The sequence below is a fragment of the Pleuronectes platessa genome, chromosome 23 (assembly GCF_947347685.1).
Source record: "Pleuronectes platessa chromosome 23, fPlePla1.1, whole genome shotgun sequence".
Lineage (NCBI taxonomy): Eukaryota > Metazoa > Chordata > Actinopteri > Pleuronectiformes > Pleuronectidae > Pleuronectes > Pleuronectes platessa.
This window is the reverse complement of record NC_070648.1, coordinates 15,814,280-15,839,343: the sequence shown is the minus strand read 5'-3', so window position 1 is coordinate 15,839,343 and position 25,064 is coordinate 15,814,280. Positions and strand designations below refer to the sequence as shown.

The following is a 25,064-nucleotide window of genomic DNA, read 5'->3' as shown; positions in this document are numbered from 1 at the left end:
TTGGGCAGGACACTGAACCCTATCTGGCCCCTGTCCTGGCAGTTTATGTGTGTACAGTGCTGCACCATATGAATGTGTGAATGAATTGGTGCATGGCAAATATTTTACTGTAAAGCGCTTGTGTTCATCCAGAAAAGAAAGTGTTAACTGACTCTGAGTATGTGAGCGTGCATGTCCACGTGCGCAAACCTGTGTACTTCTCAGAAGAATTCTCAGCGGATATGAAGAGATAAAAAAAAGTTTGAAACAGTGAAATATGAAACTGTGAGTGGGAGGTTAATTAAAACACCTTACTGACAGAGTACATTCATAAAAGAAGCGACGTTTTGTCATTTGTTCACTACAATCTTCATTTGTAATATGATTGACATGCAAGTTCCCATTAATATGTTAAAACACTGAAAACATTCTTAAATTATAGTGTACATGCACTCAATTTCTGAAATTGACACTGATGAGTTTTGAAATTCTTTCTAAAGCACTGAGGCACTTACATGGTGTCTGTGTATGATACTGTTCTGTTAAGTATTTATTTGATTTTAACATTAATTTTAGCTAAACACACAATGGAAAATCCACCTGTAGTAAATCAGGATGAAATTAAAAAATATTCTATCAAGTGATCTGTAGGAATATTTCTCATTACAGTTTGTCTAAATTGCAAAGTCACGCATCAGGAAACTGGATCCACTTGATCTATATCATCATCTTCATCACAGCAAGAGTTATCTCACGTGTTAACACTTGCAGTAGGGTCAAATTTCTAATAAAGAGAAAATAAATATATAGTTCACACTGTGATATGTTTGTTTGCCTATCTTTGGCACAAACTAACAAAAACCACAGGACCACAGACAGTAAGTCTGACAGATAGCTATATTTTGTAGTATAAAATAATTCCTGTAGTTCTGTCTTCTGTAAAGTTAAATAAAGTTATGGTTTTGGTATGATCAGTCAAAAACAAGAACATTGATGTAAAAAATGATTTATGATTCATAATATCTCTCATGAGCTCATGGGGCTTTAACGGCATCAATCCTATAGAAACGCATGTTCTATGTGTTGACCTGACAATACACATATATAGACCAAGTATTTTTATGCTGTAGATCAGGGGTCTTCAACGTTTTTCAGGCCAAGGACACCCAAACTGGGCAAGAGATGGAGCAGGGACCCCCTACTATATATATATATAGTATAAAATTGTGTTTTATATTAAACTGGGCCTAGTGCCTTGTATAAACATAGCTACCCTGTTATTGTGCAATCAATACTAAGCTTATCAAATATTACAAGGGTTAATTTATTCATGTTTGTGATTTAAACATGTGCAAGGTACAGGGTGGCCATGCCACTGCCATTTATAAACATACATCTTGCATACAACACTGAGCTATTAAAGTAATTCACAGATTCATGTTTTTATTTTAAACATGCATGTAGAAGAGACAGTGAATCCTCAAGCCATCTGTGGATGGCACACATACGCCCACATTAGTGAGATGTCGGACCCTGATGGGTAGCACACAACTTATCTAATCTTGGACAGATGGAGGTTGTCAGGCAGAGGGTCATTTCAGCCTCACAATATGTTGGATGCATGTAAATGTTTATTTAAAGAAATTTAAATTGGTGGGGAAAAATTGTCTTGAAAATTAGAAAAAAAAAAATTGAAAAAATTAAAAAAATTGTCTGATCAACCAAAGATTTCGCGACCCCCCTGCAGTACCTCCGCGGACCCCCTAGGGGTCGCGGACCCCCTGTTGAAGACCTCTGCTGTAGATGACCTGCGATCGCAACCGCTTTAGTGACAGCAAGTACCACACAAAGTTACATCATTAGGTGTGGAAATATTTTCATGTTTAATGACAAATCACAAAATTCTCCATTACATGCATCTATGGTCAGTTTCAAACCATTTCCACAAAAAAGAAAATGAACAGGCAAGTGCACGGACTCTTTCCAAATATTGAACTGCATCAAGAGGAATGTAATAACAGTGGGAGTCTGACCCCAGCAGCTCTGCTTAGAGCTACAGAACCTGCAACCACCAGCTGTCCACTGTCATCATAAAGCCAGTGGATCTACACAGAAACAATAGAAAACACTACCTAACATCTGCTCGGCAAGAATTACATCTTTGCATCAAGATCAAAAGTTTGTCCACCAGACGCAACGGGGCTCCATTTTCAAGTGGTTCTTTCAAGTTTTGAAGATGTCTCTTTGTATCTTAAGATTGGGAAGAAGAGTAACTCGAGAATAAAGTTTAGCTTGGTTCTTTGCCTACTGCGTCTTCTTTTTCGTCTCTGTCTTGTGTTCTGGGGAACTGTTCCAGTAGTAGAGGACCTGCAGAGTGATGATGCCGTTACAGGTGGAGGATATAACATAGGTGAGGGCCATCAGTGAGTCTCCAGTTTCCTGTGAGAAGACAATATGGATCAGAACACGTTGACATGAGCTGATAACATAGTGAATGGATTTTCTAACATGCTGATGATCCTCCCGATACTGAGCTATGAGGTAGCACCTGGAAGTAGCTCAAATAAGCTGCTTTCAGACATGCACTGAAATCCAGATATACTAAGCATTTTCTCCGGAGGTTGTGTATGTGTGAACGCAAATGTCTGAGTGAGAGCCTCCGGATTTTCTGTGTACTATCTTCACCTGGCCCCCTAGGTGTATTATTAATATAAATACCCCAAGAAAAATACTCAAAACTATGTGACAGTATTTTTGGTCCAAAGTTAGGGTTGTATCCTAACCAGGAAGAGACCATTTATGTGTGAATTGTATGTGGTGACCCTACACTGCACACCCTCTTACCTGTAAGGAGGTGAAGATGCGGGCGAGGGATCCAGCAAACAGCAGGAAGACAGAGACAGCAGAGAGCTGACCAGTGTGTCCATTACTGTAGTTAGTGGCTACCTGGATCAGCTGACACACACACACACACACATACAAACACATAGTAAATGCAGACCTTTTCTATCAGAAATCACATTCACCAGTGGCATCTTGCCCAATGACACTTCGGCATGCAGACTGTTTGCACATGATATATCGATAACACATCTGTCTGTCTCGGGAGAAGGATCCCTCACTTTTGACTCTCCCTGAGGCTTCTCTGTTTTTTGGAAGTTTTCCTAATCCTGGTCTAGCAGGAGGACATTGGATGTCACCTTGAACACATTTCTTCATGGGTTGCTGAATCATGGAAGCCATGCAGCAATAGCTTCTAGTAGTGGCCGTTTGTATATAAGACAACTATCAGGGGTTAATACTAATGAAAGTGTCGGACTATCACAGGAAAGACTCCAGCACAGTGTTTTTGATGTACTGAGAAGAAGAGGGTGTACATGTTTATGCACCTCCATCAGATTGGCACAGTTGGTTAAAACATCATGTGACATGTTCCTACATTATAATCTGAACCTAATAAACAAAGAAACAACCTCATTTCATTCTCAATAGTTATAAACACAAGAAAAACGCATTGACAAATTGAACAGTGAACAACACAATGATTTAAGAAATCGTAAAGAAAACAACTCTGCCATTCAGGCTGTTTCTTGACATAAAATTTAACAGTTGCAGCTAAAGCTGTGAGGTCTTGGCATCAGCGCGGACGATAACAACTTTATGGAGGAGAGTTCAAGCACACGAGAGGGAGCGACAGAGAGAGCATGAGGTAAACAGCTCTTCAAGAAATCAATGGAGAAAAACACTAACTTAGAGTTCTCTTATGTTATTATGAAAAGTAGAAATGTTTGTGTTGTACTGTGAATTTGTGGCAGGACAAATTACAATATGGTAGGCCACCACAATCTGGTTAATTAATGTGAAACGCTGTACATGTATTAGACGGGTGCTGTACCTACCCTGCCAATGATGATGGCGGGCATGTTGAAGGCCTGCATGATGGTCACCACTGACATGGGGGTGACTCCAGACAGCAGGGGGAGCAGCAGGGCAAAATACAGCACCAGAAACAGGAGACCTGGGACAGAAGAAACTCGTTTAGACTGAATTCAGCTTTGGAATGAACGAGTTACGAGTGTAAAAATTCCAATGAATCAGAATCAGAATCAGAAAGTATTTATTGCCAAGTAGGTTTACACCGACAAGGAATTTTCTCTGGTTATTGGTGCATATAATGCACATAGAAATATAAAAAACATTAAAACACAATAAATACAACACAAATAAGAAAAGCAATAAAAAGAAACAATATATATTTACTCACTATTTACTTCTTATTTACTCCCTTTTTCTAATATTTATACAAGTAACATTTATTTAGACATAAACATGTCTAAATAAAATATATATAATAGATAAAAGATATAAAAAAGTGAAGTAAAAAGTGAAATGCAAGATGCAATGAGGTGGGTTATTACCCCTATAGACTGGCCGAGACTATATTTTAGTCAGGTGATATGCATTTGTTATGTTAAGTTTGATATTTTCTATAGCAACCTAGGAGTTTGATAAATTACAGACATAAAGCAAATGTTTACTGAACACAGTTTACCTGGAGGCAAAAATGGTTAATGCACTGATGTGTGTCATATTAAAATTCTATGTTATTTGTATAGCACCAAATCAGAATATACATTATCTCAAGGCACTTTACATAGAAGGTTAATACCTTAAAAAACAGTCCCCAAACACTCCCTGCGTTAAGAGTTGTGGTTTGCTCTGTTTTCATTTATGTGGGTTACAGTAGCCATTACTCTGGCAAAAATATGTGTGTTGAGAATTGTGTATCTTTTTCAAGATTCAAGATTCAAGATTTTTATTATCAAATGCACAACAATAACATTAAGCAGTCGCTGGCAGTGAAATGCTTGAGTCACAGGCTCTCTTCTAGCAATGCTCAAGTAATTACAATCTATAAAATAAAATAGAAATAGTATAAAATAGAATATCAAAATTTAAAATAGAAATAAAGTATATATACATATAAATAAATATATAAACAGCTGAAGAGAAAATAAAACAACAATAGTGCATTTATGTGCAATATGCAAATATGTCACGGTGCTGGTCTGGTGGAATTATTGCAGTTGGTGGAATTATTGCAGTTTTTCCATACTGCAATACAGATATCTATATTTAAATCTGTGAGATGTACTTTTATTTGGAACCCCATCAGCTTCATCATTTCAAAGAAAATATATGCTAGGTTTTCAGTTATTTCTGTCCTGAACTCTATTTATCAGTTATGTCTCCTAATTAATTGGGCCAGAATCCCGATAGGAGTCCTTTAGAATAGAAATAAACCACTGACAAATGAAATTGTGTTGTTCATTGGATTATAAAAAGAAAATGTAACATAAATATTTTCTTTTCCTTACTATATTTACAATTCAACTAGCATTGCTGGAAATCACAATAATATTTGTGATGTCATCGGAATGGTTCGCCACTTTGTCTCGGTTGTTGTTGGCTTGTTCACCACTAGGAGTTGTAGGTAAAAATCTAAGTGAATAGAGAATAAAGCAAAGGACACAGTAACAGATTATGAGGGTCATTCTGTATTGCCCTTTAGTGGTCAGGAGTGCTACAGAACAAAGGAGAGCAGTAGACTTGTCCATGTTTATGTTCTTCCTTTGAAAAAAACATAAAGTGCTGCAACACTGGACAGTAACTGTGAAACACTGCAGTCCATCTGTGGAATTAAGAACACGTTTCCGCAGTGATCATTTTGTCCAGATTTGGTTATGTGGAGAAGGATTTGATGAGTGTGAAAGATTTGTCGGTCGGACTACAAATCTTTTTCACTCAGAGTTTGATTTTAGTGGCGGTTTCTCACAGAATTGTTTCAGATTATGGCGGTACCGTGACACGCAGTTCACGTTCACGTACAACACAGGCCGAGACAGGAACACAGACTAGAGAGTGACAGAGTGTTAGAGAGCTGCTTCTTGTGAAGGCCAACAGCTGCAGCAAAAGCTATGATGTCTGGCTGCCTGCGTGGGCAGTGAAAGCTTAATCGACTCTGACCAGTGGGAGAGACTGAACAAACACATGGCAAATAGCACTGCAGAGAGCTCTACAGGGAATCAACCGAGCAACACTGGCCATGGGTAAGAGTATGATTTAGTTGCTTGGCTCTGGGTATCTGTTATCGATATCGAGAATGGCTAGGGTGGTTATGCTAATAACAGCTAGAGCCAAGGTTAACAATAATATTAACTCTGGGTACAGCGGCAAGGACATCGAAAGTCAGATTCAGGAATACAATTTGAAAATATTATATTGTGCTATCAGTTTGAAAACATGGCCCTATTCACAGGGCTAACCCTCTGACCCACCCATTCCCCAAAGTTATAATTTAATCCTGTAATACTCTATATATTCTGCTCACACTGAATATATTGTTTTTATACTGTGTATATATATTTTATCTTAAGGATTAAATTAAATGTAAATCCAATTTCCTCTTCACTTTTTGAAATATGTTGTCATCTTGAACTGTGAAACTGTAAATTGGTATTGTAATTGTATTTGATAATATGGGTCATTGTTGAAATACTAACCCCACAGCTCCTCAGTGATTAAATAGTCATATGAGCATCGGTGTTGTTGTTGGAGTGTGCAGTTAGTGTTACCTTTACTGGTTCTTCCTCCGTAGTGCAGAATGAGGAAGCCAATAGTGACAGTCTGCAGCGTGAGGAACAGAGCCTCACCCCAGGCGCTGAGGTAACATTGAGCAAATGTTGATTAGTTGGTTACTCACAATAATAAAGAAAAGAGGAAAAACTTGTCTGAATCAACATACAGTGCAAATATTAAGTGATGGCAATACAACAGCAGAATTGCAGACTGCATAGTGCTCCATGTACATAAAATATTAAATCATTTATAGTTTATTTGAAAATATCCCCACCTGAAAGGGAACTTGTTGGCGATACTGTAGGCCATTGTTCCTGTGATGGCCAGCAACTCTAACAGCACAGACTGGAAGCTCAGCCCCTCAGCACTCTTTGCTCCTATCAACTTTAAGATCTGTGGCAGTTTCACTGTGGACGAATGTTAATGTTGACTAAATTGGAATCAAATTCACGAAATCAGGTGAAAGAGAGGCAGAGTTGAGGTGTTTTACCCAGCACTGATCCCAGGATGATCCCGATCCCCAGGCCTTTGCTCAAAACAATCTTCAGACATGGTACTGGCACAAAACATACAAAGAGGCAGATTAGCCACATTGTCATACATCACGTCAGACTTTGCACACAGAGTGCATGTGTGTGATTAAGACAACAACATGGCACGGAGGAATAAAATGAATCAGATGTTATTTAACACGCATTACTGGCTTGTGTGATTAGTTCATTGTTGGTTTGGTTCTTTGTAGGGAATTTGTTTATGGACTTTTATTTTGCTGATTAATCCTGGATGGCCTTTTCCAATATAGCTGGGATGATTACACTGCTAATCCAAGTGCACTAGCAAGAAATGTTTTGTCTTGCCATGCTTATCTTGCTGAAGCATGTTGACAGGTGGAGCTGGGGATCGAACCACTATACTTGATGACTAACCTGTCCAACCGAGTGGCCTCTAGCCCACACCAGAACATCTGGACCTTTGTGAGACCCATAGAGTGTCTGACTAAGCAGGCTTACCAATTAAACGAGGCTTATTTCAATATGTAGAGCTAGTTGTAAAGTATGTTTATGTCATAAAGTAGGATTAAGTCTGAGCAGGGTTATTGTAGACACCATCAGACTAGTTTTAATGCTTAACTTGCTTCATATTTAAATTGCAGTGATTGAAATTGTGTGATTTAAATGTCACATCTTCTCATTCAAATGTATCCAAACAGTATTCCAGCCATTACATGGTACAAAAAAACCTCCAGTGCTTTACAGTGCAGTTTTTGCCACTGACCAATTCCATACAATTTTGGGCTTCAGTATCTTGCCCAAGGACACTTCAGAATGCAGAATAAGGAATAAGACTATAATTGAACTGCTGACCCTCTGGTTACCACCCTACACCCTCAGCCCTATCATATGTGCTTTTAAATACAAGGATTTCAAATAATTCAAATAAAGTTATTGTCTTATAGTAGTTATTATGATACAAATATTGTTTTCTTATTTGGTTTGTCAAACTTTTTTCAAATTGTATGTTCATCTCTGTATCTATCTAATGCATGTTGTCAAAAATCAAAAGTAAAGAGACGCAACGAATTGATAACATCACTTTGACTGAGTATGAGCTCTCTGAGGACTTGTTTGCTGCAGTGATCTTGTTACAGTTCTTTTGGATTGCTTACACACTCAAATTAAAAGTAGTACACTATTAGCAAAACCTTACACTCAAGAAGCAAAACATAAGCCCATATTTGCACAACTATAAGCACATTGTCAACCTCACACTTGTTGCAAAACTCTACACACAGTGATTTGCAAAACACTAAACACACTTAACATATATTACACACAAAAATCGATAATGAAGTCACATCCTTGCAATACCAAAGCACTCAACACAGTCATCAGGTGTGCAAACACTCGTTTGCTTAATTGTAGACACACCAATCAGGTGTGTAAGCACTATAAAAAGCAGCAGGTAACCTGTCTGCAATTTAATCTCAGTATAAATACACCTGTTCTGTGACGGACTCAGAGTTTGTTGGAGATCATTACTGAACAAACAGCATCATGAAGACCAAGGAGCTCACCAAACAGGTCAGGGATAAAGTTGTGGAGAAATATGAAGCAGGGTTAGGTTATAAAAAAATATCCAGAGCTTTGAACATCTCTCTGAGCACCATAAAATCCATCATAAGAAAATGGAAAGAATATGGCACAACCGCAAACCTACCAAGACGAGGCCGTCCACCCAAACTGAAGAGTCGGACAAAGAGAAAATTAATCAGAGAAGCAACCAGGAGGCCCATGGTTACTCTGGAGAAGTTGCAGAGATCCACAGCTGAGGTGGGAGAATCTGTCCACAGGACAACTATTAGTCGTCTACTCCACAAATCTGGCCTTTATGGAAGAGTGGCAAGAAGAAAGCCATTGTTGAAAGGGATCCATAAAAAATCCCGTTTGGAGTTTGCCAGAAGCCATGTGGGAGACACAGCAAACATGTGGAAGAAGGTGCTCTGGTCAGATGAGACCAAAATTGAACTTTTTGGCCTCAATGCAAAACGCTATGTGTGGCGAAAACACAACACTGCCCATCACCCTGAGCACACCATCCCAACAGTGAAACATGGTGGTAGTAGCATCATGCTGTGGGGATGCTTCTCTTCAGCAGGTACAGGGAAACTGGTCAGAATAGAGGGAAAGATGGATGGAGCCAAATACAGGGAAATCCTTGAAGAAGATCTGATGCAGTCTGCAAAAGACTTGAGACTGGGGCGGAGGTTCATCTTCCAGCAGGACAATGACCCTAAACATACAGCCAGAGCTACAAAGGAATGGTTTGGATTAAAGAATGTTAATGTCTTAAAATGGCCCAGTCAAAGCCCAGACCTCAATCCAATAGAGAATATATGGCAAGACTTGAAGATTGCGGTTCACAGACGGTCTCCATCCAATCTGACTGAGCTTCATCTTTTTTGCCAAGAAGAATGGACAAACCTTTCCATCTCTAGATGTGCAAAGCTGGTAGAGACATACCCCAAAAGACTTGCAGCTGTAATTGCAGCGAAAGGGGGTTCTACCAAGTATTGACACAGGGGGGTGAATACTTATGCACCCAACAGATGTCAACTTTTTTGTTCTCATTATTGTTTGTGTCACAATAAAATTTATTTTGCACCTCCAAAGTACTATGCATGTTTTGTTGATCAAACGGGAAAAAGTTTATTTAAGTCTATTTGAATTCCAGTTAGTAACAGTACATAATGGGAAAAAGTCCAAGGGGGGTGAATACTTATGCAAGGCACTGTATGTAGATGAGGCTGGGTTCAACCTGACGAGAGCACGAAGGAGGGGAAGAAACATCATTGGCCACAGGGCTATAGTCAATGTCCCAGGGCAACGTGGGGGTAATATAACACTCTGTGCAGCCATTACACAGAATGGGGTCCTCCACCGCCATGCCCATATGGGCCCTTACAACACAGCACTCATACTTACATTCTTGGACCAATTGCACAACATAACAGCAGCAAATCAAATCGATCATATGCAATACATTGTTGTCTGGGACAATGTGTCTTTCCACCGCTCTGCTCTGGTTCAGAACTGGTTTCAGCAACATCCACATTTCACCGTCCTATATCTTCCACCATACTCTCCATTCCTCAACCCTATAGAAGAGTTTTTCTCGGCATGGCGGTGGAGGGTATATGATCTCCGTCTCCAGGCTGAGGTACCCCTCATCCAAGCCATGGAGGAGGCCTGTGACCAGATTGAGGTAGCAGCAAAGCAAGGATGGATTCGTCATTCAAGAAGTTTCATTCCAAGGTGTCTTGCTAATGACAACATTGCCTGCGATGTTGATGAAATTCTCTGGCCAGATCCAGCTAGGCGAAGAGACAATGTCTAGTTTTTATTTTTTGAACTTACAATACGTAAAGTGACGTTTGGTTACAGTATTATGAATCTCTATGTCAACATTTTGGGCGTGTTGAGAAATAAAAGAGTATCTTCAGTCTGTAACATTGGTCTTGTGTAGTGTTTGGTGAATTTACATTACATTTATACTTTGTTGATAGTAGCCTACTCTAATCATAGGGAAGTAGAAGTGCTAAAAGTGTTTTAGGTTTATCACAGCAGAGTGTAACTCGTGCAAACAGAGTATAGTAATGTGAAACGTGTGTGTTTCATATGGTAACAAAGTGTGGTTTTTAAAAAGAAGTGTATAGTTTTTAAAAGAGTGTTTAATTTTGCAAATGATCTGTAGTGTTTGGCTAATTGGGTGTGTGGTTGTGCTAATTGTGTGTAGTGTTTTGAAAACACGGGCCCTGTTTTGAAAATCGTGCTTAAGCGATCAGAAAAACTGTAAAAGTGCAGTCTGCAGAACTTAGTGACATCTAGTGGTAAAGTTGCATACTGCAAACAACTGCATATCCCTCTTCTTTCCCATCCATTTCCAAATGTGTAGGGAAATCTACCATGGCCTTAATATAATTCCCTCCACCAAGGAGAATCGGCCTCTCTCAACAATATCTTTCAAATACGTTTTCTCTTTAATGTGTTTTCAAGAAAGTTCCTGAGAAAATAGACATCAGATTCATGATGTGTTCTTAAACTGCAGAATTGTTTGATTTATTGGTTTGATGTTGTCTTCATTAGTTGAAAACACCTGCCATTTATACCTAATTTGCATAGGTCAACGCGCCACCCATGCCCATAACATGGCATGAGACCGCAGTGTGGTGTGTACGCACAGAAATTTAAAAGAATATGCAAGAAGTCAAGAAGGCCGAAACGAAAATCTAATGACAGTCGAGCACTGGACTCAAAACCCCCAAAAATATTTTGTAGTATCAGCAGTGGATATAAAATACACAAATTAATAATTGTTGATTGGGATGCAGTTACCGGTTCAGTACACGCTGTACTGGGAGAAGGTTGCACAGTTGATGGAGAAAAATAATTGTTGGATCCCAAATCTAAAGTCAAAAGGGACATAGTAACATAAACTCTGTGCAGTTTACAATAACTGCATTGGACTCGGGTCGGTCATGGACTGAAAAACACAGCATTTCTGTCAGGTATGTGTCAGGCTCGATGGAAAATGTAGGAAGAGACTGAGGTCCTTCGGATTGTGCAGGACAATATTAAGGACTTTTCAGGACAGTGTGGTGGCTTCTGAAGTGTCCTACACTACTGTCTCCTGGGGGTGGGGGGGCACTGAGATGGACAGGATAAGACTAAATAAACTGGTTAAGAGGGCAATCTCAGTCTCGGACTGCTCTGTGTACTTTACTGAGAAAGTGGGGGAGAGGAGGATGGTAGCGAAGCTTAAATCCATCATGGGAAATACCTCTGATTCGCTATGTGACACTGTGAGGGCTCTGATCAGCTCTTTCAGCAGCAGACTGCTGCACCCACAGTAGGATCGCCTACTTATCATGACTTATATTTTATATATTTAATTAAATTGAATTCCGCACATTGATATCGTCCTGCACATTACTTGTTTAACTTATAAACACCTGCATATCTTATAATATTCATATTATCTGGTATATTGTGAATTTATACCAAAATATTTCGATGCATCTTTTTAAAGTTGTATTTAATGAAACCACCAATACCAATACACTAATGAGGAATGGTTTATCAGCTATTAAACTCACATTTGAGCCCAACATTAAACTCAGAAGAACGACTGGGAAAAATGACTACGCCATACATATCAGACCAACCCGGAAGAACAAGCCGGTCACCTACATACTGTAAATCGTCTGGCTTAGCATTAGCTTGAGCTTCCTGAGGATTCATCAGTGTTCATCTTACCGTCCAAAAAGTTGAAACTGAGGAAAAACTCGTCATAGCATGACTCTGGCATAAAATATGTCAACAGAAGCCCCTTCAGGGGATCCATAAACGATGTCCCTCGGTCCAACACTGCTTCACTCGCCATTGTCAACAATATAGTGACGTTGTATTCCTACTTTTTCATGTTTTATCCCGGTGGCAACTGGGAGTTTAAACTGCGTTACCGCCCCCTATCGTGGTGGAGTGGAGGACATAGATGTCAAAACCAGCATTATCTCTGATTTTCGGTGAGGAATCTTTTAATATATTATAATACGGAATTCTACACATTTTGGTGATTTTTTTGGTGAATAGCAGCTCCTCTGATTGAGGAAGCTGATTCTCATGAGGAATCTCCACCATTCAGCTGTTTATTTTCAGTGAGTGGGATTACACTGTCAGAACTTTGTTCAACAGATTAATAGGCTTTGTTTTTTAAACACTTCCTCTTTGAATTTTAGTCACATTTTTATTCTCTAGCAAACAAATGCATGTATATACAGTGGAGGAAATAATTATTTGATCCCTCGCTGATTTTGTAAGTTTGCCCATTCACAAAGACACAAACAGTCTATAATTTTAATGGTAGGTTTATTACAATAGTGAGAGATGGAATATCAAAAGGAAAATCCAGGAAATCACTTTAAATAAAATATATAAACAGACTTGCATTTTATCGAGTGAAATAAGTATTTGATCCCCTGCCAACCATCAACAATTCTGGCTCCCACAGACTGGTTAAATACTCCTACTCCTTAGATACACTGAAAAAAACATGTTACCTGCAGCAAAGACACCTGTGTGTCAATCAGTCACCAATCACCTGTATAAAAGACACCTGTACATGCATTCATCAGTCAGACTCCAAACTCTCCACCATGGGCAAGACCAAAGAGTTGTCTAAGGACATCAGGGACAAGATTGTAGACCTGCACAAGGCTGGATTGGGCTACAAGACTATAGGCAAGAAGCTGGGTGAGAAGGAGACACCTGTTGGTGCGATCGTTCGAAAATGGAAGACGCACAAAACAACCATCAATCGTCCTCGTTCTGGGGCTCCTTGCAAAATCTCACCTCGTGGGGTATCACTGATGATGAGGAAGGTGAGAAATGATCCAAGAACTACACGCGAGGAGCTTGCTAATGATCTCAAGGCAGCTGGGACCACAGTCACCAAGAAAACCATTGGGAACACACTACGCCGCAATGGATTAAGATCCTGCAGTGCCCGCAAGGTCCCCCTGCTCAAGAATGCACATGTACAGGCCCGTCTGAAGTTCGTCAATGATCACCTGAATGATTCAGAGAAGTCTTGGGAGCAAGTGCTGTGGTCAGATGAAACCAAAATTGAGCTCTTTGGCATCAACTCTACTCGCCGTGTTTGGAGGAGGAAAAATACTGACTATGACCCCAAGAACACCATCCCCACCGTCAAGTATGGAGGTGGAAGCATTATGCTTTGGGGGTGTTTCTCTGCTAAGGGGACAGGACGACTTCACCGCATTGATGGAAAGATGGACGGGGCCATGTACCGTAAAATCCTGAGTGACAACCTTCTTCCCTCCGCCAGAGCACTGAAAATGGGTCGTGGATGGGTCTTCCAGCAGGACAATGACCCAAAACATACGGCCAAGGCAACAAAGGAGTGGTTCAAAAGGAAACACATTAAGGTCATGGAGTGGCCAAGTCAGTCTCCGGACCTTAATCCCATCGAAAATCTGTGGAGGGAGCTGAAGCTTCGAGTTGCGAAGCGACAGCCTCGAAAACTGCATTGTGAATCCTTTCTGGTAGGTGTTCTTTGTATTCACTCATCTCCATCAGGGTTGTTTGATGTGATCAAACTCTGTATTATATTTTTCTTGGGTCTATGAATGTGTTTCAGGGTGGATTTTGGAAACTTGATGATTTCAGAATGTCTGCTTTCACAGCAGGGTCCTTCAGGTCCAGAGGAGTCCTGCAGCTTCACTTCAGGAACGAGGAGAGAGAGAAAACACATATTTACAGTGGTACTAGCTTTGTGAAGAAGCACTTGGACCTTTTATTCACAACACAGTGAGGAAGTGTTGCCCACAAGACAGTTTGTTCAGGCCTGTCATACAATTCACAAAAACAAGCAGCACAGATATAAACTCTCACCCTGGTTATTTGCGAACTTCAACCTGTGCAGTTTATTTCTGCATACATTTTTTTTTCTGGACTCATATGAGGTCACCCTGAACACTGAAATCTAATCTGTTCATCTTCAACATCTGCTCAAAATGTGAGGAAATTATCGAACCACAGACTTGAAATATCATGTTCAAGAGACCAAATCAGGTTTTATAAGTTAACCACTACCAACTGAAATCTAATCAGTTAATCTGTGGGTCTATGGCTGTGTTCCAAATCCCTCACTAATCACTAGTGCACTATATACTGAGTTCGTCTTTTTTTTGTGGTGTCCAAATGTTTTGATGATTGAGATTTTTTTTATACCCTATATGTTGGACTCATTGTTTCCCACACTGCATCATTAGAAGTAGTGTACAACCAATGGTCACTAACCAAACAATATATACCATCATGCATTGCACTCGTGGTGGAGAGACGGGAGGAGCGAGGGCAGCAGGAACAGCCCGACCTGTCGTTCTAATGTAAATAGAAGCAGAGCGGTGCATCACAGCACAAAGTGTGGGAAACCAGTTTATTCCCACATGTAAAGATGATCATCCAACATGTTTTTTTACATTAAAGCTGCAAAATAAACATTTAAAATTTACTTTGGGATTTCCACGTTGCTGTTGTTGTAAATTGTATTCCTGTGACATGTCATTTTTCGATGCAGACAAAATGCACTGAATATGTCTGAAGGCTTTTATGTTCTTTTCCGATGAGCTCTATATAGCAGTCACTTTTTGGACTTTTCATTTAAGTTATGATCCTTTGTTTGGACTTAGTTTTATCAACCCTGAGTTATCAACAGTTTGGTGATGTCAGTGGGTCACAGTCTTGATCCAGTCATTACAAGAAAAGGCTATTACACCAAGTGTATAATATCTTCTACTTGAACTTAAACACCATCTGTTTAAGATTGGAAAATGTTGATTTTAAGTTTCTTCTTATTAAGTATTAATAGCAGGAACAGAAAAAAAGTTCCATAACATATTCAGAATCAGAAAGTATTTATTGCAGCTGAGAGGAAGCACATGGAACAGCCAGGCTAAAGGTATCAAGGTTCAGGACACAAACAGTTGTTGTTTGATCTCAACCTAATGAGGCTACTATGTGGTTGTTGTCGATATAAAAATATAATGATAAAGATAATTGAAAAAATAGCAATGCAGAAACCAAAAGTAAAATCAAAACAGAAAAAGTTATGGCATTGGAATAGAGGAACTATGGCCGAGCTATTCAAAGAAAGGAGAGAATATCAACAAGCGAGACAGGTAGTTAAATATGCACTAAAGAGGAATCAGATTGCTCTGAATATTAGGGAGATAATGTATAGTTGCAGGGATGTAGGTTACAGGGATATTTTCAGATTTCTAGCAGACACCAGCGTTTTAAGGAGAATTGAATGATTTAATACTATATTGAGTCACACTCCCATCCAGAAGGTAGTGGTAATGCGTGTTCAAGCGGATTACCAACCGCATTAAACAAAAACAGAAGAAGCCCGAGAGCAGCAGGTCATCATACAGAGTCAGATACTGTAGGTGGCAGTTAATCTGAGAATCGGTATAACAGGATAAATGATACACTTCATAAAATAGGCAAGCACCCAACTGGCCTCTGCGACCACTGCAACACTCATGTATTGATAGAATGTAACAAATATAATGACCTAAGAAGGGAATTAATATCGGGATTAAAAGACGAAAAGCTAATTATCACATTCAAATACTTATTAGGACAGCCATCAAAGAATACACATAATCTTTTAATTAACTACTTAAGAGAAACAGGACATAAGAAGAAAATAATTTAATTTTAGTTTAGTTGAGTCAGCTGCCAATCTACTGTTCCACACTCGTCCAAAGGGTGGCGATAATGCACCTATACGCTTGTTTGCCAACCGCAAAAAAACACCTGAAGAAGAAGGTATCAACATGCAACGTGATGGTTTGGATGAAGTCATGGACCTTGCTGTCATGTGCTCGTCCGGCTCAGCTCCTCTTGAGGACTCATCGGACATGTCGGGGACAGGCAGCGTCCTGGTCTCTGTCTCTGAGCAGTATCAAACCATCCCGCTGCCGGAGTCTCACGCACACTTTCCTGGACAGCCATACTCCGTGTCCGTGCTGAAAGTGGGATACTGTCTTCCTCAGCCGGACGGGACATTCAGAGCCGACGGGACTATCACCCTCATAACGGGACCCAAGACAATTCTGGTGGACACGGGAGGACCATGGGACCGGGACTTTCTCCTCATGTCGCTGAAAGAGAGGGGTCTGGAACCGGGAGACATTAACTTGGTTGTAGGGACTCACGGACATTCAGACCACATTGGAAATCTGGGACTTTTCCCAACAGCTCTCATGATTGTAGGGTATGACATCAGCGACGGGGACACGTACCGTCCCAACAGGCTGGCACAGGGACATGCTTACACTGTTGATGAACATGTGAGTGTCACGTCCTCACACAAAACTTTGCTCTGAAGGTAAACGTATCTGAAAAATCCAAGTAGTCAGCGATTGGTAATTCTTAAAGTGCCCCAAAACGACTGAGAGCTATGGGATTTCAACCTGAAAAAACTTTTTTTGCAGGCTGCCTAAAAAAGAATGGGTGGATAATGTTCATTATCCCAAGAAGTGAACCTGTATTTTCGCTTAGAGAGCAGGACTAGCTGTCAGATCCGAGACTAAACCTGGTGTTCAGGTCAAACTGCGGCAGTGAAGAAATAACAGCTTTAAGACCAGACAGTTCCCAATGTTACTGTTTGTTTGAGGCTGATCAAAGAATGTTCTGTGTTTGACACTCTCAGGTTGTGAATCAGTTAAAGACCACTGAGAAACAGGGTGATGTTTTTACAGCACTATTTTGTTTACGTTCTAAAGATAAAACGGTGACCACAGGCAGTGCATCGTAGCAGACAGTATCACAATAATGATAACATATTAGGGCTGCTCGATTATGGAAAAAATAACCACGATTATTTTGGACAATATCAAAATCACGATTATTTAAACGATTAGTAATATGTGCCCTTATTCTGAAGTCTATGCTTTATTTGTTTTAATCACTTCCGGTTCCGGTAAACACCGATGACGGCTGCGTGTCTTATCCCTCCGTGAAACAAGGATATCGGTGCCCGGTTATTCAAACCCTTAAGGCCGAATTATACTCGTGTTGCACGGACGCACGCATGCACGCAAGACACGCAACACGCCCCTTTCGTACCCTCTGCGGGCTTGCGTGCGTCCGCCAATTTTTCTAACTACACGACAAAGCAACGCGAGCCTCACGCAGCCCTCAAGGCTTGTGATTGGTCTGCTTACTATATCCCGTCCGGAGTCTAGTTTCCGGTTTCATGCCCCACAATATGCGGAAATCACGGAAGATTTAGAAGAACGAATATGGAACAAATAGAAGAGCACTTGGCAGAAGAGATCCGAAAGTATGACCACTTGTATAACCCGTCACTGACTGGCCGATTTGTCCGCCAGAAATAGGCTATGAGGAGCCGGAGTGGCGATGTAAATAAACAGTCGACGAAGAAGAAGACGTCTCTTCTTTGTGGGTTTTGTCTTTGAAAAAAAAACGTTACTCCGCCTAGGGTTCTGGCGGTGAATTGCGTTGCAACACGCGCAGCACGTTAGAGAAGTATTAACCAAAACGAGTCCGGTCTGAACAGCCAGGCGGGAGCGCGCTTGAGAATAGCGGTGCGCAGCGCGGCCGCTACATGGTCTGCTGCTGCCCTCCCTGCTTTTCCACTCGCGCTGTTTTTTTCACCGCCGATCACCACACACACACAACTCGCCTCCTTCACTTTACAGCTGTTTGAGAGTGAGAGCCAGTCAGCTGACCGCTGAATGCTTTGTTGGAAGGACTGAATTGCGCATGCGCGTCTCTTTCGAAAAAATGCCAAATAATCGTTTCAACTCGATTATAGTAGTATGGGGATCGTTTGACCCCATAATCGTAATCACGATTAAATTTCGATTAATCGAGCAGCCCTATAACCTATGATGTGCTGTAATAATAAAAAAAAAAAAAAAAAAACAGTACATTCAACATTGTTATTAATAATATTAGGATTATAATTATTTCTTTAAAAAATAAATAATCATGATTAGACCTTATGTAGGTTGCTCATCCACAAGAACCATGCAGTTGTCAACACAGGTAATATCCCCACCCACATAAACGCAGCATGCATTCTTATCACACTCATACTGAAGATATATATTTCCAAAATGACTGGATCATCTTATTTCACATTTTGTGGTTGGGCAGGCCCTCTAAATACCCAAATATATCTGCATGGCATGCGCACTTGAAAGGTGAGTTTCTCAAAGGAGTCCCTTTGTTAAATGGTCTCCAGTGGGCTCTGTCTGTCTGACAGTACAGCTATGTTTACAGCATTGCTTTTATATAAAAATTACATGAAAACTAAAGTTGAACTTGGTGATACATTGACAGTGACAATATTAAAAACGAAAAATTGCTTGGTTCTGTAACTCTATAATGCTAACGATGCTGGGTTTAGTGTTTATGATAAAGTGGATCTATAATCTGGCATCAATTCACAGCCTCCCGTCTGCATTGCAAATTTCTAGATTGCACAAAGGTTCATTTTATAGTGCCCAACTTTTGTGTGGGAACTGTTGCATCTTTCTTGCCCCCTGGTGGCTGGCTGCAATATAGGTAAAAAACCCCACCTCCCCCATGTTAATAGATGAAGAATTGAGTAGAATTTAACTTAAAAAAAACACACCATTCTGTTGTTTTAGGTTGTTATTTCCACTTAAATTTATTCAGAGTGTGCATTTCCCAGGACATTTGGTTTTAGAAGTTTTATTTAACACTGTTGTAATTAACAGCTGACTTGACTGACTTGTGATTGGTCAAGTGTGTGTATTGGCAGGACCCCAATACTGTGGTGTCACACCATTACTACTGTGCACACAGATCACAAATTGGCTGCTCTTAGTAACTGCATTATCAAAAAAAATCACATCAATATGTTCTGAATGTATTTTGTGACCACGTAATCATATCTCACATCCCGCTCTATATGCAAATAAATAGAGACAACATGCTGACTGTGGTTAACTGTTTATGTGTCTCTGTGGGCAGAAGAGATAGAAAGGGTGAGAGAGAGCAGAGTCAGGAGGGGCTGAGTGAATCTATGTGCATGTGAACTAAGAAGACTTTTAGTAACTTGTGGTTAACTATGAAGCTGTAGCAGGTCAGAGTTCTTCAGCTGTGTAGATCTAGATGTAGATATAAGTTCTGTCTTTTCAAAAGATAAGTATTTGTGTTGTGATTTGATGTAATATGCACTGTACAGCTATAAACGTATGGATAGCATGTTTATGTGAGTGGATTGAGGTGATTTCCAGGTTCATAAAGTAACAAACATGGCAAAGCCTCTGCGCACACACTCACTCCAACTACGGCTGACAGGATTAACACTACATAAAGGAAAAGAGAAGACATGGTAAAACTAGAGTCGGACTGTGATGGAGCTTAGAGGCTGTTGTGCTGGTTTCCCCTCAGGCTCTGACAGTGTCTCTTCTCTCCTTTTCTCTCCTACAGATAAATGTAGTTCCAAGTCCAGGCCACACAGGACAAGATGTCAGTGTTCAGGTGAAGGGAACCTCAGCAGGCACTGTGCTTGTTGCAGGGGATTTATTTGAGTGCTGTTCAGACGGTGACAGCTGGCGGGATCTCAGTCTGAACACTGCAGTACAGGAGGTCAGCCGCCAAAGGGCGTTACGCACTGCTGACGTCATCATACCGGGACATGGACCCCCATTCAGAGTCCTCAGGAACCAATGAACCAACCCTAATGACCTCAGTTCGGGATTATATAAGAAAGTGACATCATTAACATTAGGTGGAGTTATACAACTGAAATGGATCTGCTAGACATAGTTACTCAGACCTGTGTGAACAAACATGTTGACAGCTGTAAACAACAGGTGTGCATGCACCAAAGATATTTTAAGGACACATTTGAGATCCAATCACACAGACCACATTTGGATGTGGTCTGGGTTGCGTGTGGCCACATTTTTTTATCTGTGCAAACCCTGACCCTCTACAGTTTTATAAAGAGCCCAAAGCTTTTACATCTCATTTTTCCCATACATTTTTTTATTTGTGGCCATCTACACAATATTGACACTGAATTATATATATATTTTTTTTTTTTCCAGTTTTTGTTACTATTTCAAATGAATAAAACCTTATGTCATGGTAAAGTTGTGTGCATTTTAAAGTAAAAAGAAGTCAAGGATCACCAGTCCATGATATTCTACTTCGTCATGGCTACCTGTCAAGACAACCTGGTCATGGCTGATGAGGAGCTTGGGGTACAAATAGTAGATGTAGTAAATATGAATAATAAATAGCAAATATTGATCATCGTGATCATCAGGGGAGGAATCAAATCAAAATGCTCTGGTAAGCCTCACGCAGTCTCTCTCTTTAGGGATTAATGACACAACATTAGCCATGAAAAAGGAATGACCCTGACTGACTTTAAATTAAAACCTTCTGATTTGGAGTCAGTCAGCCTAGACACAAATTAAACAAACTGGCGCCTACTCTATCTGGGTAAGTTTTACAGAGAGTCAATCATTTCCATTACACAAATGACTCACTGTTTACTAAACGATGTTTATATACTTGTGCTCTGTCCCATACAACCATTTCTGGTTACATTTTTTGTTATTATGGTCTGTAAATATGCATATTTATTACTTGCTAGAGGGCTGACTCTTTCTAAATATAACTTGCATATCAAATCAGGCAGTTTGTTAGACAAGTTAGCTATTTACATTAAAACATAAATTTCTGAAGTTTTCAGAAACAAGAATACGGTGAATCACAAAGGCTTTTAATATTGTATAAGAAAGTAATTATATCTGAGTTATTTCTGATGACTGACTGGATTGTTTCTATTCACATAACTTAAAAGAATCAAACCTTCTCTCTTTTGGAGCACTGGAAGAGCTCCCTAACAATATAATAACTAAAAAAATTGTCGTTAATGTTGACTTATTTAATGTTTTTCTGCTGACTTACAAATTGCATCATTACATTTGACCTTGAACCTGTGTCTAAAACTGAATTTTCTTGCGAAATTAACATTTCCCTTTGATTGAAACACAAACGTAGTTGGTCTACAGGAAGTCCACAAAAAAAGGCGGACATGTATGGACCAACAAGTCACAGGCGATGTTGAGATGTGTTCAACTTCCTCTGCTGAGTTTCACACAGCAAGAGATGACTATATGCTGAGGTGACAGAGTCTTTTTTCCCCTGGATCTTCACCTAATTTCAGCAAGCAAAAGGTACAGTAAACCTATCTCCTCATTTCTACAATTCCTCTAAAATGTACTAATACATTGCTTTTGTATTTCAGTTTGATACGTACAAATCTGTGAAACAGGAAATAGATACATACTGATGAGAAATTACACCATCAGTGTGTATACAGTATATGCACTAGCACAGTGTGATTATATCTCAAAATGGGTAGAAATATATATTCAGAGAGCAGATTATTAGCTACCAATAAATGCAAACAAAAGTGATGAGTTTTTTCATTTTTCTCCATCAAATGAGTTGCCTATAAAAAAATAAAATATTTTATATACATTAAAACAAACTCTTTGACGAAAGGACATTTTTCTGAAGCAGAAATATTAAAGATAATTTTGTCAGCTTGTTGCTGAGTGCATCAGTAACACAAACAAGACAAGTTCTGCTTTGTGCAGGAAAAGCACTTTACTCTGAGAGAAGAGACCTTGTTCCTCTTTAACAACTGTGAATGTAGTTTTAAATAGAATATTAGACTACACTGAACATATACATTAAATTAATAAATGTTTATATGAATCTCTTCAAATTTAATGAACAAAACAAATTTTATGTAGATGTTATACAGCTCTCAAATACCGCTACAATGTGTGACCTTAGGAGGACTTTCGTGGTAACTTGACTACGTAAGGAGATTATGATCCACCCAAGATTTCCTGCCATTGCACGTCCGCTGCAGCCCAACCCAACTCTGAGCAGTTTTTGTTTGTGGTTAACTCAGTGTTCATCTCTATAAGCATCTCTGTAAGCATCACGTTTATCCTTTTTGTAGCACCTGTTGTTTCCTTTAATGCAGGGCCTAAGACTTATATGCAGATATCGCTCTGATCTTTGCCTGTGCCTGCATTGGGTTGTGATTATCTAAACGTAAAGAAAAGTAATAGCGTGACATGTTGCTGTCTGGAAGGGTTGTGTCACAACCACTTTAGACCTACTTCCTTTTCCTTCTTGATGAAACCCACCTGTTTTGTACTGTCTGTGGGCTATATGCATGCTGGACATATTGTAGGCCTACTGAGAGAGTGCTGCACTTGAAGCCTCAGAATACATTTTTAAAACATAAATTTATCAACTGAAGCATCTCACACGGCAGCTCCAGCACTAACAGCTGAAAACACCTGTAGCTGAGATGCAATGGATCCATTTTACCTGTCTACAAGGTAGCTACAGAAGCTCACTATCAGGCATAATCTTCCTCATCTACCGGAGTCACTCACCTTTTTATCAGGTTACCTGCATTAAAGAAATGGCATACAAAGAGTATATGGCTTTTTCTAACTCCTCTCTCTCTCTCTTCTGTTTCACAGGTCATTATGTCCAACAACTCCATTGCATGTCACAATGACAGTTCAGGCCAATACAGCATCTTGCCTGTGTGCATATACTCCTTCATTTCCACAGTGGGCCTCATCTTTAATATCACAGCACTGGCTTTTTTTTTCCATAACACCAAATCCAGGTCACACACAATCGTCTACATGACCAACCTTGCCATAGCAGACACACTGCTCGTCCTCACATTGCCAATGAGGATCTACTATCATCTGGGTTTTCCTGGTCTTCCTCAGTGGTTGTGTGATGGCCTTGGGTTGGTCCTGAAGGCCAATATGTATGGCAGCATCTTTCTCCTCACTTCCATTTGCTTTGACCGTTGCATGGCGGTCAGCTTTCCTATGTCATCGCATGTTCAGGAAGGGAGACGGAAAGCGCCCGTGGTTTGTCTCGGAATATGGATTCTCACCTTCGGAGCCAGCCTGCCCATCTACCTTTTCGGGCCTCGAACGGATTCCCACTACTGTTTTAATAACCTGCCTATCTATGCCATACAACTTAAGGTTGTTTTACCAACGCTGTTAATGGGGTTTGGCTTCCCATTAGTAATCATGCTGATCTGTTCCTGGGGTTTGGTCCGTTCTGTCCAAAAAAGCACTGTGGCCCAGACCAAGCTAGTGGACAGCAGAAAAATCTACAGAATGATCGCTACCAGTCTCCTCATTTTCCTGATCAGTTTCCTCCCTTACCATGCCACCCTGGTTCTCCTGTCTCTTGATAGATATAAAAACTCATGCACTGTGCTGACTGCATACCGCTACAGCCTGATGGTGGCTTGTCTTAATACAGTACTAGATCCCATTGCATATTATTTCACCACAGATACATTCAGGCGGAGTGTTGATACAAGCACTGTTCGGAGGATGTTCCCCATGAATAGTCAAAGCTCGGAGTCGAACGGCAAGAGCAGGCGTCCTAGAAATAGCTAAAGGACTGTTACAAAACCAATCAGTATTATCACCCAAAAATCCTCAAAGTTGTTTAAAAAAAAAGATGTTTTCAAATTCAGGATACAGGATTTGAAGCTTATTTGGATACCCGAGCAGCACTCTAGTATGGGTTATGCCTTATTCTTATCAGTGACCCTCATCAAATATCTGAATGATTGCATGATATTATTGTACTAGACATAATTGGAATTTGGTTAATGCCTGCCACAATCCCTAACAGGAATACTGCTTTTGGCTCTGGGTTATAGAGGGGTTAAGGTGTTATTTAATCAGTGTAAGTCACTGTGATGACTGAAGACAGACCAATGTGGCTGAATGTGTCATGTTGAGTTCATGTTATAATATCCCACATAAATGGAGGATCAAATTGTTTCATTGATCAGTTTTTTTTCCCATGGAATAAACCAAGCACCACTGTATTTTTTTATCGAAAATCTTTGTTTATCTCAAGTGGAAATGAAAAACAGAACTGAGATTAACACAAATAGAAACGGACAATGTATCTAAGCTAGCACTGCAAAGTTTAAGGAAATAGTCTTGGTAATCTATGCAACTAGGGTATTAAAGAACCAAATAACTTTCAGCTGCCTTTGATGGTGTACGTCTCTAACATGGGAACATTTTTCACTATGTGCTTGTCTGTGCTTCACATATCTTTCTGAGTATAAACGGTATATCTCTTGCACTCTGTCAAAATAAAGGTCAATCATGAGTTGTCATGAGACAGATGTAATACTGTGTATCTTAATAGTATATCTCATGATGAATCATGATCAGTTACTAAATGCATCTGTCA

At 39.9% G+C, this 25,064-nt stretch overlaps 3 protein-coding genes across 3 annotated transcripts; 2 read left to right on the top strand and 1 right to left on the bottom strand.

Annotated features, from left to right (window-relative positions):
- Nucleotides 1–1,838: 1,838 nt before the first annotated feature.
- mpdu1b (mannose-P-dolichol utilization defect 1b) lies at nucleotides 1,839–12,602 on the bottom strand. Its single transcript, XM_053415812.1, has 7 exons — nucleotides 12,432–12,602; nucleotides 7,109–7,174; nucleotides 6,893–7,025; nucleotides 6,615–6,700; nucleotides 3,879–3,997; nucleotides 2,824–2,934; nucleotides 1,839–2,418 (listed from the first exon to the last, which is right to left on the bottom strand). The coding sequence occupies exons 1-7, from the start codon at nucleotides 12,556–12,558 to the stop codon at nucleotides 2,284–2,286; spliced, it is 777 nt and encodes a 258-aa protein (XP_053271787.1). The 5' UTR covers nucleotides 12,559–12,602; the 3' UTR covers nucleotides 1,839–2,283.
- A 3,910-nt stretch (nucleotides 12,603–16,512) lies between these two features.
- mblac1 (metallo-beta-lactamase domain containing 1) lies at nucleotides 16,513–20,863 on the top strand. Its single transcript, XM_053415811.1, has 2 exons — nucleotides 16,513–17,056; nucleotides 20,196–20,863. Exons 1-2 carry the CDS (start codon nucleotides 16,541–16,543, stop codon nucleotides 20,436–20,438), a joined length of 759 nt encoding a protein of 252 aa, XP_053271786.1. The 5' UTR covers nucleotides 16,513–16,540; the 3' UTR covers nucleotides 20,439–20,863.
- Nucleotides 20,864–21,799: 936 nt separating this feature from the next.
- On the top strand, nucleotides 21,800–25,001 carry LOC128429919 (lysophosphatidic acid receptor 6). Its single transcript, XM_053415810.1, has 2 exons — nucleotides 21,800–21,958; nucleotides 23,294–25,001. Exon 2 carries the CDS (start codon nucleotides 23,300–23,302, stop codon nucleotides 24,245–24,247), a length of 948 nt encoding a protein of 315 aa, XP_053271785.1. The 5' UTR covers nucleotides 21,800–21,958; nucleotides 23,294–23,299; the 3' UTR covers nucleotides 24,248–25,001.
- The last annotated feature ends 63 nt before the right edge of the window (nucleotides 25,002–25,064 follow it).

Excerpts from the sequence above, each read along its gene's own strand:
- mpdu1b (XM_053415812.1), bottom strand. The coding sequence starts at position 12,558 with ATGGCGAGTGAAGCAGTGTTGGACCGAGGGACATCGTTTATGGATCCC. Across the intron at positions 6,701-6,892 it reads GCCAACAAGTTCCCTTTCAG|CGCCTGGGGTGAGGCTCTGT; the intron begins GTGGGGATATTT and ends ATGTTACCTCAG. Across the intron at positions 3,998-6,614 it reads CGGAGGAAGAACCAGTAAAG|GTCTCCTGTTTCTGGTGCTG; the intron begins GTAACACTAACT and ends CTTCTGTCCCAG.
- mblac1 (XM_053415811.1), top strand. The coding sequence starts at position 16,541 with ATGCAACGTGATGGTTTGGATGAAGTCATGGACCTTGCTGTCATGTGC. Across the intron at positions 17,057-20,195 it reads CTTACACTGTTGATGAACAT|ATAAATGTAGTTCCAAGTCC; the intron begins GTGAGTGTCACG and ends TCTCTCCTACAG.
- LOC128429919 (XM_053415810.1), top strand. The coding sequence starts at position 23,300 with ATGTCCAACAACTCCATTGCATGTCACAATGACAGTTCAGGCCAATAC.